We start from the raw sequence: 20,290 nt of genomic DNA on the forward strand, positions 1-20,290 counted from the left end.
GGTCGGAAGGGAAGTGGAGGCTGGCAAGCATGCTGTCCGCCGTCTTCCGGCGTCTTGAGATCATGTTGAGAGGTCCTGCACTGGCACACGAACTCGTGGCATCAACATAGCCGTAGAATTCAGTTTGCCGGCAAAGATACAGGTCGTACGGTTGCCATTCTCCCGCTCAGTCAGCTCAGGTACACATCACGCCATGGATGGCATATCGTGAGAATTGGCGGCAGGAACGCGTCGCTCACTAGCGTGATTCTCGACTGACCCCACCTCGGTCCATCGAACCATGACGCAACCAACAAACACCTGCAAAAGGAATTTGTCGCTATGATGGTATCGCGCTGCAGTAGCATGATCCCACTCAGAGCACCAATGGCAGAGCTCAATGGACCAGGCGAACGTCTCCGGCCGTACCGCTGGTCAGGTTTCAAGCTTCCAATCGCGCATACTGACGCGCGACTGCTTAAAGGCGCTCTTCGTCCCAACTTTACGTGAAGCTCTTATTTCTGAATCGTTTCACACCTCCACTACTCGCAATTGGTCGTCGTAGCCTCCATCGTATCTGTACTACTTGGCTACATCCTCAGAACCAGCTTCACTCGAGACCTCACCTGAAGCACGAAAGGTCGTACCTTTCCACCAACCTGCAATCATGGATGCCATGGTAGCAAAACCTCCAGCGGATCCCGACACCCTCGTCGAGGATGTCGAGCACCTCAGCATCTCGCCATACGGGCCCGCGAGGTCCTCAATCACTGAACACCCGCTCAGCGAGGATGAGGTGCGGAAGATGACCGATTACTTCCATGCTTCTCTATACATGTGCCTCGGCATGATATACCTGAGGAGAAATCCTCTGCTCCGCGATCCGCTTACTCTGGATCACCTCAAGCGACGCCTGTTGGGACATTGGGGCTCGGATGCTGGGCAGAGCTTCACATACATCCACATGGTAAGAACCATCGCACGAGTCCGGATATTTGGAGGTGCTAACAAGATGCGCAGAACCGTCTCATTAAGAAGTACGATTTGGATGCCATCTTCATCTCTGGCCCTGGTCATGGCGCACCCGCTGTTCTCTCAAACAGTTTCCTGGAAGGAGTCTACTCTGAGGTCTACCCCGACAAGAGCGAAGATGAAGAGGGCATGAGGCGCTTCTTCAAGTCTTTCTCGTTCCCTGGTGGAATCGGATCCCATGCTACACCAGAGACGCCCGGCAGCTTGCACGAGGGCGGAGAGCTTGGTTACTCCATCTCCCACGCTTTCGGCACGGTGTTCGATCACCCAGATCTCATTGCTCTGACGATGGTTGGAGACGGCGAGTCTGAGACCGGCCCGCTTGCTACGAGCTGGCACTCGACCAAGTTCTTGAACCCAATCACGGATGGTGCGGTCTTGCCTGTACTGCACTTGAACGGCTACAAGGTATGGCGTTGAACTTTGCGGAAAAATATGTCGCTGACAACATACAGATCAACAACCCAACCGTTCTCGCTCGCGTGAGTCGCAAGGAGCTCGAAGCTCTCTTCGTTGGTTACGGATGGACGCCTTACTTCGTCGAGGGAAGCGATATCCCGTCCATGCACCAAGCAATGGCTGCTACGATGGAACGATGCATCACGAAGATCCGCGAATACCAGAAGGAAGCCAGGGACTCGGGCAAGGCCTTCAGGCCGCGCTGGCCCATGATTGTGCTCCGTACACCCAAGGGATGGACAGCGCCTAGGCACGTCGATGGAGACCACTTCTTGGAGGGCTTCTGGCGCGCACATCAAGTACCCCTCACGAAAGTTCTTAAGGACAAGTCCCAGCTCAAGACCCTGGAAGAGTGGATGCGCTCATACGAGCCGGAGAAGCACTTCGATAAGGACGGCAAGCTCATTCCCGAGCTTAGGGAGTTGGCGCCAACCGGCAACAGGAGGATGAGCGCAAACCCTGTCACAAATGGCGGTCTGATCCGACACAAGCTCCACGTACCCGACTTCCGTGACTACTCTATCGAGGTCACCAAGGGAGGTGTCGCTAAGGTTGGTAGCATGGCGAACTGCGCCGCCTTCCTGCGCGATATCATCAGAGATAACCAGAAAGACTTCCGTCTCTTTGGCCCCGACGAGACCGAATCCAACAAGCTGGGTAAGGTGTACGAGGCGGGTAAGAAAGTCTGGATGGGCGAGTACTTTGAGGAAGACGAGGATGGTGGCAACCTAGCCTATGCAGGACGCGTTATGGAGATGCTTTCAGAGCACACTGTTGAGGTAAGACATGCCATTGCTTGATGCCACATTGCTAACTTCACCCAGGGTTGGCTAGAGGGCTACATCCTCTCTGGACGTCACGGTCTGCTCAACAGCTACGAGCCTTTCATCCACATAATCGACTCCATGGTCAACCAGCACTGCAAGTGGATCGAGAAGTGCCTTGAGGTCGAATGGAGGCAGAAGATTGCTTCGCTCAACATCCTGCTTACTGCCACTGTATGGCGACAAGATCACAATGGATTCACACACCAAGATCCAGGTTTCCTTGACGTCGTAGCGAATAAGAGCCCCGAGGTCGTTCGCATCTACCTCCCACCCGACGCCAACTGCCTGCTCTCAACGATGAACCACTGCCTCCGCAGCGAAAACTACGTCAACGTCATCGTAGCCGACAAGCAAGAGCATCTCCAGTACCTCACCATGGAGCAAGCCATTGCCCACTGCACAAAGGGCGTCGGCATCTGGGAATGGGCAAGTAACGACAAGGACCAAGAGCCCGACATCGTCATGGCATCCTGCGGTGACGTTTCCACTCACGAATCTCTTGCCGCAACAGCATTACTCCGCACACACCTCCCCGACCTCAAGATCCGCTTCGTAAACGTCGTCGACCTCTTCAAGCTCATCGACGAGGACCAGCATCCCCACGGCCTCAAGGCGCATGAGTACAAGGCCATCTTCACCGACAACGTACCTTGCATCTTCAACTTCCACTCATACCCTTGGTTGATCCACCGTTTGACATATGGCCGCAAGGGCCAGCAGAACTTGCTTGTACGCGGATACCGGGAGAAGGGCAACATCGACACTCCTCTCGAGCTGGCCATCAGGAACGGCACTGATCGCTATAGCTTGGCGATTGATGCGCTTGACAATATCCCCAGCTTGGGTAACAAGGGCGCAGCGACGAGAGAAAAGCTGCTTGATGAGCAGATCAAGGCGAAGAACTATGCGTACCATGAGGGTATGGATCCTAAGGAGACGGAGGACTGGGTTTGGCCTTTCTAGATGCTCCCGTTGCAGTTGGGATTGAGTGAGTGATTGTGGATTCTTTCTTGTTGGCTGAGATTGAAAGGCACGGTCTTGTATGATACTGGGATTACGAATAATGCAGAACACTCGCACGTCAAATGAAGTCTAAAAGCGAAGCAACCGTAAAGTGGTGAAGAAATAGTCTTGAATTTCTAAGATCTGACCTATGCAGAATGCAAGATGCAAGACAGCCTAAGCCGCCGAACCCAAAACGCCTTTTCTATGCAATGTGAATATGATCTACGCGCGCACTGAGCGCGCATCCACAACCAAAACGCCGTAAACACCATGCTTGATGTAAACTCCAAAAGCGCAAACAGCGACAAAGTCAAGCCGAAGCTCTAGAAATCATAAGAAGTATTAACAACGCTCAACCCCAGTCTCATATTATCCACCGTCTTGCCCCCCACACCTTTCAGCATAGCCAGCGATTCCAAATCCATAATCTCAGCATCATCCATTTCGACCAGGCAGTTCACAATGTTATCCGCTTTCTTTGCACCGACACCCTTTAAGGCTTTGATCTGGTTGACGTCGCGCGAGTTGATGATCTTGAGGAGGTGGCTGGTACGAGGCGTTTGTTGGACAGAGGCAGAGGCGGAGTGAGACGGGAGATCGGCAGCAGTGGTAGTGGTAGTCAGAGTCGTGGTCGTGGTCGGGGCAGTGTCGTCGCGGAAGATGGGCAGTTTCTTAGTCGTCTTTTTCGGCTTGCGGGCGGGCTTGGATTTGCTGGTGTACTGGAAGCTGGTGTCGGAGGCGTAGGAGTCTTCGTGGTCGGAGGGAGGCGCGGGAGCGAATTCTTCGTCGTCTTCGGAGTCGTCTTTGTAGACCATCTTTGGCTTTGACTGTTTCTTTTCGACGGCTTTGAGGGGGGCCATGAGGAGGTTCGAGGGGGGTGCTGCGGCGGCGGTGTGCGAGGGTAGCTCTACGGGGGCGGAGACGTGCTTGGTGGTTTCTTCCTTCTTTGCGCGTATCCGGTCTTCGAGGGCCTTCATCTTGGATTCTAGCTTTGCGTTGCCGGGGAAGAAGGGCTGGGCCAGGTGGTACATTCTAAGTGCGCTGGCGTCCTCCCCTCGCATGTGATGTTGCTTCGCCATAAGAAGGAATTGTAGGCCCTGTGATTTTCCGTCCTCCTCGTGTGCATCGATACGGTGTTCCAGCTCATCCAACCGCTTTTGCAACTCTGCAGATAGCGCTGGCGCAGCGGTGCCGGCATCTTGCAATGCCTTCTCTGCTAGCCTCTCGTCCACCTTCTGTGCAATGAGAGCCTCGATCGAAGCCTTGGTTAGAGCGGGCTCTCTGTTCGGTATCCGTGAGGTGTTATCCCCAGTTCGGAATGCCTTCGTTGGTCGCGTTGCGAAAGTGCTGCTGGGTTCAGCTGCTCGCTTAGAACCCTCAGTCCTTCGCACTCCTTGGTTCTGTGCAAGATTGGAAACGCGTGGAGCAGCAGCAGCAGCCTTGCGAGCGTCGGAGTATACAGAGAAGGCCTTGGTAGGCTTTTCTCCTTTCTTCCCCTTCTCTGGCTCCGGGATGTTCGCGTTGTGTGCGGCAGCGATGGATCGTAGCGGTTGCCGTGACATTGTTGCTCCGCCAACACTACTAGTTATTGCCAATGGTTTGACTGCTGTCCTGTACATGGGGTCGTTCTCCACCTCTGCGATCTCGATCTTCTTCGTCCGGCTAGCGAAGTTCAAGGAACTAATGGTGTCGAGGTGGTATGCGCGGGTCGGCGCAAGGTTCAGAATCATGACAGTTAAGCCCTTATTCTGACCCAGCGATAAGATTCTCGTCATCTTGGACTCGCGGTACGGGATCCGGCTGGCCTTCTTGTTCATAGCTTCTACGCATTGAGCAAGTACGAATAGCGACTTGTTGATGGCCGAGCTCTCGACCAGACGCTCCTTGTTGTTTTCGGTTCGTCGGTTGTCTTCGGATCCTGCAAGATCAATGCAGGATGCTCGGCTGACGCGAACCGTGTCTTCGGTAGTTTGCGTGATCTTCACGCAGAGAACGGCATGGGATCGGGAGGAATGTGCGTTGAGCTGCAGTATCATTAGCGATGTTTACCTCTAACGCGTGTGAAGCCTCACCTTAGTAGCGGATGTTGACCTGTTCATGTTGGCTTGGTCATAGAGCTGCTCAAACTCCTTAAGCGTTGTGCATGGCTTCTCTGTAAGACCAACGACGACAGTCTTGCCTTTGTTGTCTCGGATGGGCAGGCCAGACGGGGTGCGCTTCTCCGGCGGTTCGAACAGATCGTAGACGCGATCACAGTAGATTTCGAAGTATTCCAGGGCGACCTCGACGTGAGTGGCACCAGCCGTGTCCTTCTCGATCTTCTTGCACCGTCGGTATATCGAGCTCAACAGTCTTGGGATGACACCGCGGTCCGCCAGCGACTTTCCTCCGCGCATCGTATGCGTCTTGCCGGTGCCGGTGCAGCCATGGGCGAAAATAGATAGATCGAAGCCATTGAACAGGTGCTTCACCGTCGGCGCGACTGGTTTGGAGTCAATTCAGGTCCGAAACGCGTCCGTCGCGAACTCACTCTCGGCATCGAAAAGCTGCTGCTGTGTCGCGTCCTGCTCGTACACAGAGCTGAATTGGAAGCTGAAGGACTCGGCCTCGTTCTTCGGACTCGGTATCCGCACGACGGCCGGGGTGGTGTCGCCCTCCAATGTCTCGGCGGTGACGATGGTGTCTTTGTCGAGCTCCTGTTTCAGTAGAGGACGTATCCTCGCGACGACGCGTACGCTCATGGTGACGACCGGCAAGGAGGATGGCGATAGGGTGAAAAGATACGAAAAACTCTACGTCTACAGAGAAAGGAATGCCAGACCAACCGTACGCGACGTCGAGACTCGAGGCTCTGGCGACATGCAAAGGGCCTGTCCTAGCGTAAATGGCGGTCTGTGTTGTCCTTCCTTGTCGAAACTCGCCTGTTGCCCCGAGCGACCCTCACCCGCCCAGACGAATGAACATCGGGCACGTGCAAACCCGCCAACACATCTCGATCCACTACAATATCGTCGATAGCTATAGCTGATGCTTGCAGGCATCTAGGTCGCCTTCTATCGTGACCTCGACCTTGGTGTTGTGGAGAAATCCCCACAGGGTTCCGGTCACTTAACGCACTCAACAGCTGAGAGACAGCACATACTGCATGGAGACGCGGAAACCGGCAACACTTGACAAACTCGGATCGCGGAATCGAGCCTCCTTCCGAAGAGTTATTTCTGGCATATGGAGACCTGGAGGCTCTGCGCGGGTAGCAGACGTTCGGCCAGGCGCTTCAAGGTCGTGGGCTCGACGAGGCCATGCCGCCATCTCATTGGCCCGAGGATGAAACATGTACCCAGCGCATCAGAGCACCACAGCCACTCCTCCAGTTACCAGCGCTACTTTCCTATGGAGCTTGAGTGGCACGCCCAAATTACAGGCAACTGGAGCCATGCTGGGCCAGTACTACTCTTTGTTCCATTGTATACTCAAACTGTGCTCAAGGCGGCTAATGCAGCTTCAAAACCCGATGCCAGCCCGCGTAGCAATGAGACACCGCCGTAGCCATCTGAACGTTTAGCCTGTGGTTTGCTTGAGACGAACGATTTTCGTTTCTTTCCTAGGTGTCTTTCCTTACCGTCTGTTTCTTCTCCTTGTCGATCGTTTCTCTTAATCGTTCACTATCTCAGTTTCGTCCTTCAGTCCATCGCTTCCTTATTCTGCCTGCAAGCGCCGTCTTTCTCCTTCATCCACTCTTAATAATTTGTCGTCTTGACGATGGCTATCTTCTCCACAATTCTGCTGCTGGCAGCTTGCTCTACATCCATAACCGCCGGACCCGTTCCAAAGAACCACCGAAGACAACTGTGAGGAACCCAAGCAAGTACTTTGAGAAACAAACACTGACTTCATGAAGCTTTCCTAGATATTCCAACACTACTTCGACAATCGCATCAACATCAATACAGCAACTTGCAGAGGCAGAGACCGCTATCATAGTGGAGCCTATCCAGCAAACTATCTTCTCTTCAATAGCACCAGCTATCACGTTCGTTCTTCCTGACGGGAAGCCACTGGTCACACAAGATCCGCAGACTGTGTTTTCTACTTCCTACATCACACCATCACCTCTGCCAACCACAGAGGAGACTTCAAGCGCAGCGGCTACATCCTCAGTCACACCAAGTCCGAAACCAACGCCCACAGAGAGCAGCGATGTGCCAGTATCGTCGGCATTATCAAGTTCGGTTGCCGCCGTGGAAAACAAGACAGCAAGCGAGACAAGTCGAAAGGCTCCTATGTTCACCTACTCGCCAATAGAAGAGACGTCCACCTCGCTTGCCACTCCAACCGTACCGGCGTCAAGTGCTGTCCTAGCATCTACCACAACTGCACCGGTGACAAGTGCGGTCCAAGCACCTAACACTGGCGGCTTACCTGGCTTCACTCATCCTGGGGCGGCACCCTCAGGCTCGCCCTCTGTCAACACCACCACCAGTGCGATTATCACCAGCCTATCTTCTGTGATCGAGTCGGTCATACAAGCGCCATCTTCCACCCCTCTGGCCAACTCAACTTCTCTGGCAATCCCAGCCCCTGTATCGAGCGGATCGTCTACAGCTATCTTCCCTTCAGAGACTGCTTCAGACACCATTGATGTAACATCGCGCATCATCGTCACGCAATACACCACTATCTACGCGACATCCCAGCCGCCTCAAAAATCTACTCAAGAGTCAGTCATGCCAACTGAAGCTCAAGAGTCTGCTCCAATAGCCTCTCCAACATCAGAAGTGGCTGGCACTCCCATGCCCGCTCCATCAAACGCCCCGGCTGAAGTATCCCCATCAGCATCCCTCCAGGTACCGCCTGTAGTGATTGTGACATCATACACTACAGTCATGCCGACAGCCACACCACAGCCAAGTGGAGCACCCGAGATACCAGTTTCTTCCGCTGTACCAGAGCCAGTCATACCCAGCTCAGCAGCCTCATCCTCTGTACTCGCGAGTTCGTCTTCGGAAGTAGCAGAGCCAACGCCCAGCGAACCTGCACTGTCATCTTTGACATCAGACATTCCTGCGCCTACACTCACCCCGTCACCCTCTGTTGCACCAAGCATGTCACCCGCCCCGTCAAGCTCAGCACAACCCACATCAGCTTCCACATCCATGGCACCGCTTCCAGAATCTTCAGCACAACCATCTTCATCTTCAATCGCGCCACCTCCAGCAGTCTCCGCATCCGCAACGGCATCCACATCCGATGCCGTGCCCACACCGCCAGTACCCACAGAGATGCCATCATCGGCACCACCACAGCCAGAGCCGGTGCCTTCATCAACGACATCAGAAGGCCCGCTGATCATCACGCCGATACCACCGAGTCAGATATTCACTGTGACGGTTACTGCGTCGCCGACTGGGAAGGAGACGGTTACGGAGACAGCTACCGTAACTGTGACGGCTTAAAGAGTGCGGGATGGGGATGGGAGGTGTGAAAAGTTTCTTTTGATGTTGAAGCGGTCGCTTGCGCTGGCTTGCATGGAAGGGGGAGGAAGTAGTTTTAATTTGATACCCAAGATTTGAGAATTATATTTGTTTTACTTGAACCAGTTGCTTTCTTGTAGCAGAACCTTGATCGTGAAGGCAATCTTGAGAAGACGTACGAAACGTCCGAAAGCATGAAGATAGCTTGGCTACTGGCTGCGATGAAGTGCAATATCCAATTTCAGGCTAGCTGGAGATCATTTGCACATAGGGTGCAATGCGTACTCCCACAAATCTCGTCTTCACATCTTCAACACTTCGAGTAGATGAGTCTACACTTAATACCCACTCTGTTCCTTCCTGCCACCGCCCTCAGCCCCACCCTCCGCATCATCATCCCTGTTCGCCTTCGCATCACCGGCGGCCTCCTGGATACCCTGCGCATCACCTCTCAACTTCTCAAAGTACGCCTTGACATCCTCTGCACCAACAGCCTGACCAGACTCGGCGAACGGCTTCAAGAACGCCGAGACCTTGTCTTTGAGATGCGCATACGCCATTGCACCTTGAATAGCACGCACGCGGTCCATGTTGTTGAAGGCTGCTTCGCCACGGTCGAGGATACTGCCTGTGCCGACGGACTGGCCACCTTCTTCGCCGTCTTCGGAGACGGGGGGCTCGTAGGTGTCTTCCTCTTCGAGGAGTTGCGGGTGGGCTTTTAGGTGTGGGTAGCAGGCGTCGCAGTGGCAAAGGTGGTCGCGGAAATCGGGCTTGAGGAAGAGGGAGAAGGGCGTTGTGAGTGCGGCTACGGGAAGGGGAGAGAGGGAAGCGTGCTTTGGGCCTTCTGGTGCTTCTGGCTTCTTGGGTGTTATGGGCAGCGTCGTTGTGTCTTCGGGGATGTTGGAGAGTGTGCCGCTTGGATCTTCGGACTTTTGGCGCTTAGCTGGAACTGGAGCTGTCAGGTGGGATGATGTCTGCTGCTGTTCGTCTTCGTCGGAAGCTTTGCGTTTCTTGGAGTCGCCGTTGCTGTCATCTGGGGCTGAGACGGGGGACTTCTGGGCATGAGAAAGCGCCATGGCTTTGTCGTGGTATACTGGGGCGAGGAACCCAGTTGAGCCAGCGTACTGTTTGATCCATGGATTGGCCTCGACGCACTTGTAGCAGAGGAAGTGATCGAAGTCGTCTTCTTCAGGGAAGCCTGGGGGTAGCGGCGGATCGTCGTCCTCTTCTGCGCCAGCATCTGCTGCAATGTCGTTGCCATCAACCCCATTGCCATTTGTCACTGCAGCTGCGATGTTCGCTGGAAGTGATGCCGTATTCTCGTCCGCGTGCCCGTTGGTCTTGGTGTCATCTGTTGCGGGCTTGTCGGTCTCCATCGCATCTACTTTGTCATTCTTCTCTTCCACTTTGGGCTTCTCGATCATCTTGCTGTACTCCGCCCGAGTGAAGCCTACGAGGCATTCAGGGTGCCACCAGTCTTCACCACAGCCGCCCTCCTCGCAAGTCCCAAGTCCGAGACATTGGAACATGGTGCCCTTCTCTTGTTGAGGATCATAGTCCTCGCCGCAGCCACAGAATTTGTTCCTGAAGTTCTGGTTATACTTGTTCGTCTTGGCTGGCTCTTCGCCCGTCACATCGCCTTTACGTCCAGTTTCTGCGTTGAGACGAAGCGTGCATGGCGTCATATCCGGTATCCTGGTAGTTCCACAGTCGCATATGAAGTTGCGCTTGTTGAAAAGCTCAACAAGGGTGTGTTCGCCATGGCAGGAGATGGAGCATGAGTAGCAGACGCCTGCTGGAGTGTATTGCTGGGCAGACGATGCGGGCGCGGGGTTGCAGGTGAGGCATGCGTAAAGGCTCTGTCGTAGAGGACCCAGGTCGCGTGTGCAGGTATCGAATTGCTGTTTCTTGTCAGTCGAGGCGCATTCGGAGGATGTGGGTACTGACGTAGGGGAGAGCCTCGCGTGCTTCTGCCTCGAGGCTAAGTTGCTCTTTGATAAAGCTGACGGAATTGATTTAGTCTCCATACAGACAAGAGCATGGAAGACACGTACTCGGCCGCTGTTTGTGAGCTCTCCGATGCTTGCGATATGCTGCTGGTGCGCGGCTTCTCGGACATGGTCGTTGACTGGGAATCCGCCATGATTGCGATAACGCGCAACCACTTAATTCGAGATGGAAAGCAATTCGATGTAGAGCACAAGATCAAAATTCGTCAGAATGCGAGATACTAGCAGAGTAAATTCGGTCGTGGAGGTGCGTGGGAAACTTTGGTGTGAGCAGTGAGGAAGGCGCTGGATGCGCCTGATCGCTGATTGGCTACCGCATCACCACTTTACGCGTGGAAAAGGAAAGCGCGACGCGGTCGTGTCGCTGGCCCTTACTACCCCTTCTCACGCACCCTCAACCCCGCTTCGCAGCCCCATATCACTTTACTTTATCCCGGTGATACCAGTAAAGAACCGTGCTTTAAGTGAACATGAGGTATGTGTCTCAGGTTCGACGAGACTCGTAGGCCGAGCAACGACGAGCCCCTCTTTACCACAACAACAAGATATTGACGAACACTAGTTCACCACCACCACCCCTTCGCTCCAACATGTCGTCCGCAAACCGTGGCGTAGGCCCTAGCAGCAGGAGCAACAAACGCGCAAGGGACGATGACGATCTCCCCTCCTCAGCGGCGCATCCGCCGTCCAGCCGTGAGTGCGACAAAAACATGCGACACAACAATGGCTAATCAAGTACAGCCATGGCCTCGTCACCACCTATGCTCCCACAAGACGACGATGCAGACATGCTCGACGATGACGACATCATTCGCGACGTAGACGATCTCGACGAAGACGCAGAAGAGGCGGAAGGAATTGATTTGTTCGCCGACGACTTCGAGAACGACTACGGAGCCCGCGAGAACGATGCCTACGAAGGCCAGGGTATTGACGACGAAGGCGACTATGAAGAGCTCAGTCTTGCACAAAGGCGAGAGCTTGATGCGCGACTCAATGCCCGGGACAGAGAGGCAAGACGCCGCATGCCCGCTGCTTTCCTGCCAGATGAAGACGAGGCGGATGGCCTGGCAGGTCTGATGGGGCGTCGTCGTGTTCGGAGAAATCGATATGACGAAGAAGACGACATGGACATGGACAACGATATCATGAACGAGGAATTGACGCTGGAGGCACTCACCGATGTCAAGGCCAACACCCTGACAGATTGGGTGGCTCAACCCCAGGTCGCCAGAACCATCGCGCGCGAGTTCAAGTCTTTCCTGACAGAATACACCGACGAGCACGGTCACTCAGTATACGGAGCCCGCATCCGAACCTTGGGAGAGGTCAACGCTGAGTCCTTGGAAGTCTCATTCGACCACCTTGCCGAGCAAAAGGCTACCTTGGCATACTGGCTGGCCAACACGCCCACCGAGATGTTGAAGATCTTCGACCAGGTGGCCATGGAAGTCGCTCTCCTCCACTACCCAGACTACGAGCGTATCCACTCCGAGATCCACGTCCGTATCACCGACGTACCTGTTCAATATACACTCCGCCAGCTCCGTCAATCGCATCTCAACAGTCTGGTTCGTGTCAGTGGAGTCGTCACCCGCCGAAGCGGAGTCTTCCCTCAACTCAAATACGTCAAGTTTGACTGTACCAAGTGCGGCGTCACTCTGGGTCCCTTCCACCAAGATTCAAACGTTGAGGTCAAGATCTCTTTTTGCCAGAACTGCCAATCACGCGGTCCTTTCACGGTGAACTCCGAGCGGACAGTGTACCGAAACTACCAAAAGCTCACTCTGCAAGAGTCTCCAGGCACTGTACCGGCAGGACGTTTGCCCCGTCATCGGGAGGTCATCCTTCTTTGGGACTTGATCGATTCGGCAAAGCCTGGTGAGGAGATTGAAGTCACCGGCATCTACCGTAACAACTACGATGCGGCTTTGAACAACAAGAACGGTTTCCCAGTCTTTGCAACTATCTTGGAGGCCAACTACGTTGTCAAGTCTCACGACCAGCTGGCTGGCTTCCGGTTGACCGAAGACGATGAGAAGGAGATTCGACGACTGTCCAAGGACCCTCGCATTGTGGATAAAGTCATCAACTCGATTGCCCCAAGCATCTACGGACACACTGACATCAAGACTGCTGTGGCACTCTCTCTGTTTGGCGGTGTCAGCAAAGAAGCTCCTGGTCGTCACTCGATCCGTGGTGACATCAACGTCTTGTTGCTTGGAGATCCCGGTACTGCCAAGTCCCAGATTCTGAAGTATGTCGAAAAGACCGCCCATCGTGCTGTCTTCGCCACTGGTCAGGGTGCTTCCGCGGTTGGTCTTACTGCTTCCGTCCGTCGTGATCCCATGACTAGCGAGTGGACGCTTGAGGGTGGTGCGCTTGTGCTTGCCGATAAGGGTACCTGTTTGATCGACGAGTTCGATAAGATGAATGACCAGGACAGAACATCCATTCACGAGGCCATGGAGCAACAGACTATCTCCATCTCCAAGGCTGGTATCGTCACAACCCTTCAAGCTCGCTGTTCCATCGTAGCAGCTGCTAACCCCATTGGTGGTCGATACAACTCAACAATTCCTTTCTCGCAGAACGTAGAGCTCACCGAGCCTATCCTGTCTCGATTTGACATTCTGTGTGTCGTACGCGACACTGTTGACCCAGCAGAAGATGAACGTCTGGCCAAATTCGTTGTGAACTCTCACGGCCGTGCTCACCCACTTGTCAACTCAGCATACGGATATTCTGACAAGGCAAAGGCGACACAGAACGGCGACGACCAAATGGAAGTCGACGGTGACGCACCAATCAAGGAGGGTGAGATTCCACAAGATCTGTTGAGGAAGTACATTCTTTACGCGAGGGAGAAGTGCAGACCCAAGCTTTACCAGATTGAGCAAGATAAGATTGCCCGTCTATTCGCAGACATGCGCAGAGAGTCTATGGCAACTGGAGCCTATCCTATCACCGTAAGTTCACACCATTGCGTCAGTAAATTATTCACTCACAACTACAGGTTCGCCATCTCGAAGCTATCCTACGTATCGCAGAGTCTTTCTGTAAGATGCGTCTCTCCGACTACGTGGCGTCGGTAGACATTGATCGCGCCATTGCGGTTGCAGTTGACTCCTTTGTTGGATCACAGAAGGTCAGCGCAAAGAAGGCGTTGGCAAGGGCTTTCGCCAAGTATACTTTGAACAGGCCCGGCGCTGTTAGTGCGCCAACCCGAGGAGGGCGGGCGCAAAGAGCAGCAGCATGAGCAAAGTTACAAAATGCTGAACATGCACTATGACGAAGGCCTGATAGAGATGCGAATGAGAGGAGTTAGTGGCATGTGTCTTGATTAACGGCGCCTGAAGATGCAATGATACCATGTTGGAAAGCGTTATTTGTCTACAGACATCTGTCTACATGTACTGGGTGCTAGGAGTTGACAGTAAAGATTATAAACTAGATAGGATATCTAAACAATGCTTTATAACAACTTCACATACCCAGTGCTACAGATGAGATGCTCGGTAAAGCCAGCAGAGCAGCTGAAGATACGCGTACAATCCGATGCGAGGTTTGGCGCTATCGTCATTACCACTCACTCAAAACATGAAGTAACACACGATCAACTTTGACTCTTGCACAAGTTATGAAGATGGGGTGTTCAGTGCTGGCATTATGGGGCGGCTGAGTCACTAGCGTTGAACAACTCTTGGCGCACAAAGCATTTTGCGTTGCGCTACCACCCCAATTCTCTTTCGACAACCCACACGACCGGAGCTCAACAACCCTTTAGGAATACCACATTCGACTTCCTACGAGCAACGATGGCCCCCAAGAAGAACAAGAGAACCGCCGACTCCATCAACTCGCGCCTGGCGCTTGTGATGAAGTCCGGTAAGGTCACCCTCGGCTACAAGTCTACCCTCAAGAGCCTGCGCACCGGAAAGGCCAAGCTCGTCATTATTGCCGGAAACACCCCTCCTCTGAGGAAGTCTGAGCTCGAGTGTAAGTATATCCTCTCTGGGTTCCATGCGCAATCGCTAATTCGTGATAGACTACGCCATGTTGTCCAAGACCTCCGTCCACCACTTCTCCGGCAACAACGTACGTACCGCACCCCGTCCACTCTCATTGCCTAACGACAAGATACCCTGAGCGCTACGAGACTCGTTACTCTCCAGTTCCTAGCTGTGGTGGAATATACACAAGAACGCGACGATAACGAGCTCCTGCGCGCTGGGTATACTTCGAGGGCTGGCTCTGAGAAGAGGTCTGAACATGGCTTCGGAGAGCAATCAGCTAATATCAGTCTAGATTGAGTTGGGCACTGCTTGCGGTAAGCTCTTCCGCTGCTCCGTCATGTCCATCCTCGATGCCGGTATGTATATCCCTTTCTGGTTGCACTATGATATCCGCTAACAGATTGACAGGTGACTCCGACATCCTGTCCCAGAACACCGAGAACTAGAGTGTTATGACAAATCGAAGGGGCGCAGTTAGACATGATACCTAGGCATGGCGAAAGCTATGTCCTCGATGATATCCAATGAATGCAAGATTTCATGAGCCATCCTGACGGTCCACATTTGCACCTGTGACGTGACTCATTCATTCATACTTGCACGTCCTTGTGTTACACTAGTGCTTACAGACCAAACTGTCGCAGGATTATCATGCGCCAGTCCTGGGTGCGCATCTCTGAATATACCACGTCTTGAGGGTACACGACGAGGTCTGCATTGATGCTATACGAAAGATCACAACGTATTTTCTCTGGACAGACTTCCAGTGCTCATTCTAGATTACGTAGACGAGCATCTTTATGCAATGCATCGAAAGCACGCAAGAGGTCTTAGCTCCTTGACTTACTGCTAGACTATGGTTTGGATGCTTTTGGGTTTCGTGTTGGGGATAACTTGCTGAAACATGCTTCTTTGTATCGGCTATGCGAAGTCGCTCGGTATTTCTGATTTGTAATGCACACAGACAGACGCCATGAGGGTGCACAGAATATCAAGTTGTGTGGATGTAAAGATACAACTACGAGTTATAATATAGGATGCTATCATAAAGCACGAATGCCTTAATCACGTCGCTGCGCGCATCCCCAGAGTTGCACTTTCGCTGTCCCGGGAAGTGGCGTGGCGGGTGCTTTGAAATCGGATGGGGCGCTAGCTTACTCAGGTCGTAGCGTTCGTGTGGGCAAATATTCGCTTAGCAATCCGGCGACGACTTCCCTCGACGCCTCTGACACTCACCTCCTACTAACACCATAAATACAGGGTAAGGTACGTACGGCTGTCGCATTTCTCCCCGCTGGAAGACGTCTTACTGACAGCTGCATCAGTTTGCGCTCGCCCTCCTTCTCCGCGACTCCTGGACACCCGCTCATTGATTTCAAAGCAGGAACAACCGTCACAATGGCTCGCCGTCCCGCCCGTTGCTACCGCTACTGCAAGAACAAGCCCGTACGTCACGATGGAGATATCGCGAGAGGAGGATAACAGGCTGACTGGGCCGTAGTACCCCAAGAGCAGGTTCAACCGTGGTGTTCCCGATGCCAAGATCCGCATCTTCGACCTTGGTCGCAAGAAGGCCAATGTAGACGACTTCCCTCTCTGCATCCACTTGGTCTCCAACGAGTACGAGCAGCTGTCCTCTGAGGCGCTCGAGGCCGCCCGTATTTGCGCCAACAAGTACTTCGTCAAGAACGGTGGAAAGGAATCCTTCCATCTCCGTGTCCGCGTCCACCCCTACCACGTCGTCCGTATCAACAAGATGTTGTCGTGCGCTGGTGCCGATAGATTGCAGACGGGTATGCGTGGCGCTTTCGGCAAGCCCAACGGTCTTGTCGCTCGTGTCAACATTGGCCAGATTCTCATGTCCGTCCGGACAAGGGACTCTAACCGCGCCGTCGCCCTTGAGGCTCTCAGGCGTTGCCAGTACAAGGTATGTTTGGAAATGACGTCAGAGATGATGTGTGCTAATTAGTTGTTAGTTCCCCGGTCGCCAGAAGATCATTGTCTCCAAGAACTGGGGTTTCACTCCTCTCAAGCGCCAGGAGTACATTGACCTTCGCCAAGAGGGCAAGGTCAAGATCGACGGTGCCTACGTCCAGTTCCTCCGCAACAAGGGCAACCTCGCCAACAACATCCGTCGCTTCCCTGAGGCTTTCGAGTCCTCTGCTTAGGTTTTGGATTGAGGGATGAGTTGTGTGCATGACATCATGGGTCCAATGGGAATTCGGTTACGGCGTGATTTGCTTTCTTCATCAGTCAGGATGAAGGCTGGAGGGTGAACATCTGCGGCGTGTAACTGTAGAGAACGACCAGACACAGCCGGACAATGACAAATGATACAACAACGCTGTGCCCCGATGATTGTGTTTGTTTATTGTGGTTGTCTAACTGTTGATTGCATACGTCACTCCTTGGACAAGATGTTCCTGATGAGCGGTTTATGGTGGTCGTCGTCCGAGAAGTCACGGTGAAGCATGATGTTTGTGTGTTGCTCGAATGATTGCTATTGATCTCTACTAGTAATGGTCCGATGCTAAAAGTGGTATAAGTTCCCAACCCAGACACTCCAATCAAGAACGCCTGCCTATTCCCATATAACCAAAGGCAAATGCAATATGAACGTGTAGTTCAAACACCAACACCAGCGCCTCGGCCTTCAGCCTGCGCACGAGAAAACTGCTGCAAGAGCTGCAGTACACCACCGCGATTGTTGCCCGGTGCTTCCTCCTCGTCATCGTCATCTTGTGCAAGTCGACTCGTTCGCCACGAATCACCAAGCGTACTCTCTTCCTCGATACGCGTGTTCGACGGGCCAGGTGCATCCGCCACAGCTGACAAAGGCGTCCGATACCTATTGTTGGATGCCTGACGTGGCGAGCCGCGCAGTATAGACGCAGAAGAAGGCTGGTGGTGAGGATCCAGAAGAACAGAGTTCATGGGTTCGTCCCTAGCACCCGTTCTATGTCTTGGTGTCCTCTGCTGGAGATTCTGGCGGCCAGTCGGGCCTCTGCTCGTTCCTCTGGCACCCATTTCAACGGGCTGAGCAGTCTGCGACATGGAACCGAAGGTATTGGGGAACTGTGGCGGAGGGTGGAACTGGCTTCTGCCTTGGAGACGACCGTTGTAGCCACGTCCCGGGTTCTGGTATGTGTCCAGGAAGCCGTAGTAGGATGCCATCATCTTGTTGTCCTTGGCCATGAAGTAGTCTTCCCGGAGGTCAGGATCTTCTCTCGGGGCAGCAGCTCCGTTTGCCGGGATGTTGTTGGCGTTGCGAGTGGTCTTTGTAGAGGGGAACATGGAGTACGAGCATGTCACGCCTAGGCCATCGACTACAATCGAGAACTCGCGGAAGAAGTCGACGATACGCTCACTGCAGGCTGGTAGCCTGAACATGAGCAGGAAAGGTGTGATGATCATGCTGAGTATTTCTTCGGCGAAGATGACAATCTTGGGCTGGTACAGTTGAGCGAACTCGGCGCGAACTTCGTCGGTGTGTAGCCTATCACGCCACGACTCGGGCTCATAGCGCGTGTGGTAGATGACATGTTGGAGGTAGTAGGATGGATCTGCGACCTGGTCGTCTTGAGGGCTGCTTCCACGTGCGACACGGTAAATCGTACTAAGAATACCGATCCAGAAGATAGCTGTTTTGCCCGGTGTGATTTCAAAGTTGAGGAAGAGCTCCGAATCCATAAGAGTGAACACCACAAGGACGAATGCGAAGGCGCCAGCAATAAATGCGACAAATGATGAGACCTGCTCGGTCTTGTCTTTAGGGAACTGGGCAAGGTAGAGGTTTGCGTACGGATAAGCCATGTTACGGCGGCGGGCGAAGTAGTGAGGCAACTCGTTGAACTCACGGAACTTCCACTGAGCGAAAGTAGTGAAGTCGCGGTTACTGAGTTGGCCTGGGTCCTTGTGGTATTCGGTGAAGTATTTGAACATGTACGAAGCAAGCACGAACACCACAGCGAAAGGTGCGCAGAGGATACTAATGATGCCAGTCCAGAAGAAGCGAGTTTTCAGCCTCTTTACGAGCTCTCGGCGGTTGCGCTCCTTTAGGAAGTCAGGGTTGAACTGGCCGTTCGGTCCACTGAAGACGAAGTCCATGATGGCGAGATTGACGTGCCATCTCGTGGTCTCCGAGAAGATGTATCGATTGCCAAGGAAGGGAAGCGGAACGGTGACATCCAATATCTCCTTGTTGAAGAGGGCGATCAGATAGTTGTCACGACGCATCAGGCGACCCGCGATGTCGATAGCATCTAGTCGCTGCCTGCTCTTCGAATCGAGTAACTTGCGCGTCTGCGGAGACAGGTTCGAGGCGGTGGTTAAGTTCAAGTCTCGCAGAGCCATGATGCGCGTCACCACCTGCTGCCACTGTATGGTTTGTATGTCGCGGTCGGGGATATCGAGCAAGTAGTGGTAGAAGTCGTGCGTGGCTCGGAGCCGGGGTATATCGGTAAAGAGGTTGTAGAACGTGTAGAGCCAATAGATGATGAAGACCCAGAGGCCGAATATCCAAATTCCATGGATCCTATATCATGTCAGCTGGGAAGTGATTCCGTCATACGCATTTACTGACTTGGCTGCACACTTTGGCACCAAGACCTGCTCCAGCTTGTTGCTCTTTGGCAGCTTGGAATAGTCGATGCAGAAGCCAAGGAACGTCATGAAGCCGACTACGAAAGCGCTCCGAGCGAGCGTCAAAACCCGGGCTAGGAGGATGGAGTATATGCCGCAGCCGACAAAGTAATCGTACACCTCGGTCATATAGTTGTCCAGGTCCATCTGATTCACCCACAGCCACAAGGCCTTCTCCTTGCGGTCGGCGGCAAAATGCCCAGGTCTACTGGTATGTCCCCACGGCCGCGAAGGTGCGCCGTTTCCGTCCTCGTCGTGCAGCCGCTGTTGGTTCCGTGTAGCATCCCACTGCGCCCGTGTTTGTCGTGTGGCTGGGCCAGGTACTGGCATAGGGAGGCCTTCGCCGCGCTGAGTCGAACTTGGCCCCGGCTCATGTCCTCCTTCGAGAAGTAACGACTGTGGGACGTCGTCATCGTCATCCAAGGGCACAGTGCGGGATGGCGCGGGCTGCCTCCAAGCCGGCATGCGACTCGCTGTATTGATGCCGGGTGGTGCGTTGCGTTTGGCCTCCGGGGAGACAGCGCGGCTCTCGGTCGTCATCTGACTTGAGGATGCCTCTTCGAGCAGATGTGCGAGGTCTTGCTCCTCAAAGCGAGCCTCAAAGTTCTCCTCGTCGATGTCCATCTCGTGTCGCTCGTCGGTCGAGGTGGAGCTGCGGCGGTCGCGGGCAGCAAGAGGTTCGCGTTCGTATGTTTCGTCCGATGCAGAGGGAAGAAGCTTAGAAAGTAGGTTAGACGCCATCATGGTCGGACAGTGGTGGTGTGCTCAGGCAACGGCGGGGCGCGTGGCCGTGCTGCGCTGGGTTGAGGGCGTTTGGAGGCTGCAAGAGTGGTCAGAGGACCGAAGGCGTG

At 53.8% G+C, this 20,290-nt stretch overlaps 7 protein-coding genes across 7 annotated transcripts; 3 read left to right on the forward strand and 4 right to left on the reverse strand.

Moving 5' to 3' along the window:
• Positions 1–646: 646 nt before the first annotated feature.
• Positions 647–3,260, forward strand: J4E92_003848 (uncharacterized protein; the record flags this gene model as incomplete). Its single annotated transcript, XM_051495242.1, has 4 exons — positions 647–946; positions 1,000–1,419; positions 1,467–2,249; positions 2,295–3,260. 4 exons carry the CDS (start codon positions 647–649, stop codon positions 3,258–3,260), a joined length of 2,469 nt encoding a protein of 822 aa, XP_051354261.1.
• A 365-nt stretch (positions 3,261–3,625) lies between these two features.
• J4E92_003849 (uncharacterized protein) lies at positions 3,626–6,043 on the reverse strand (the record flags this gene model as incomplete). Its single annotated transcript, XM_051495243.1, has 3 exons — positions 3,626–5,326; positions 5,375–5,784; positions 5,833–6,043. 3 exons carry the CDS (start codon positions 6,041–6,043, stop codon positions 3,626–3,628), a joined length of 2,322 nt encoding a protein of 773 aa, XP_051354262.1.
• Positions 6,044–8,040: 1,997 nt separating this feature from the next.
• Positions 8,041–8,652, reverse strand: J4E92_003850 (uncharacterized protein; the record flags this gene model as incomplete). The annotated part of the gene is made up of 1 exon (XM_051495244.1): positions 8,041–8,652. The coding sequence occupies one exon, from the start codon at positions 8,650–8,652 to the stop codon at positions 8,041–8,043; it is 612 nt and encodes a 203-aa protein (XP_051354263.1).
• A 459-nt stretch (positions 8,653–9,111) lies between these two features.
• On the reverse strand, positions 9,112–10,916 carry J4E92_003851 (uncharacterized protein; the record flags this gene model as incomplete). Its single annotated transcript, XM_051495245.1, has 3 exons — positions 9,112–10,674; positions 10,721–10,775; positions 10,828–10,916. 3 exons carry the CDS (start codon positions 10,914–10,916, stop codon positions 9,112–9,114), a joined length of 1,707 nt encoding a protein of 568 aa, XP_051354264.1.
• A 456-nt stretch (positions 10,917–11,372) lies between these two features.
• On the forward strand, positions 11,373–14,041 carry MCM2 (MCM DNA helicase complex subunit; the record flags this gene model as incomplete). The annotated part of the gene is made up of 3 exons (XM_051495246.1): positions 11,373–11,475; positions 11,524–13,751; positions 13,799–14,041. The coding sequence occupies 3 exons, from the start codon at positions 11,373–11,375 to the stop codon at positions 14,039–14,041; spliced, it is 2,574 nt and encodes an 857-aa protein (XP_051354265.1).
• A 341-nt stretch (positions 14,042–14,382) lies between these two features.
• On the forward strand, positions 14,383–15,244 carry RPL30 (60S ribosomal protein L30; the record flags this gene model as incomplete). Its single annotated transcript, XM_051495247.1, has 5 exons — positions 14,383–14,387; positions 14,570–14,781; positions 14,831–14,880; positions 15,091–15,154; positions 15,207–15,244. The coding sequence occupies 5 exons, from the start codon at positions 14,383–14,385 to the stop codon at positions 15,242–15,244; spliced, it is 369 nt and encodes a 122-aa protein (XP_051354266.1).
• Positions 15,245–17,423: 2,179 nt separating this feature from the next.
• Positions 17,424–20,183, reverse strand: ATG9 (autophagy protein atg9; the record flags this gene model as incomplete). Its single annotated transcript, XM_051495248.1, has 2 exons — positions 17,424–19,332; positions 19,381–20,183. The coding sequence occupies 2 exons, from the start codon at positions 20,181–20,183 to the stop codon at positions 17,424–17,426; spliced, it is 2,712 nt and encodes a 903-aa protein (XP_051354267.1).
• Positions 20,184–20,290: the final 107 nt, after the last annotated feature.

The sequence above is a fragment of the Alternaria infectoria genome (assembly GCF_024043175.1).
Source record: "Alternaria infectoria strain BMP 0036 chromosome Unknown scaffold_5, whole genome shotgun sequence".
In the NCBI taxonomy this organism is placed as follows: Eukaryota; Fungi; Ascomycota; class Dothideomycetes; order Pleosporales; family Pleosporaceae; genus Alternaria; species Alternaria infectoria.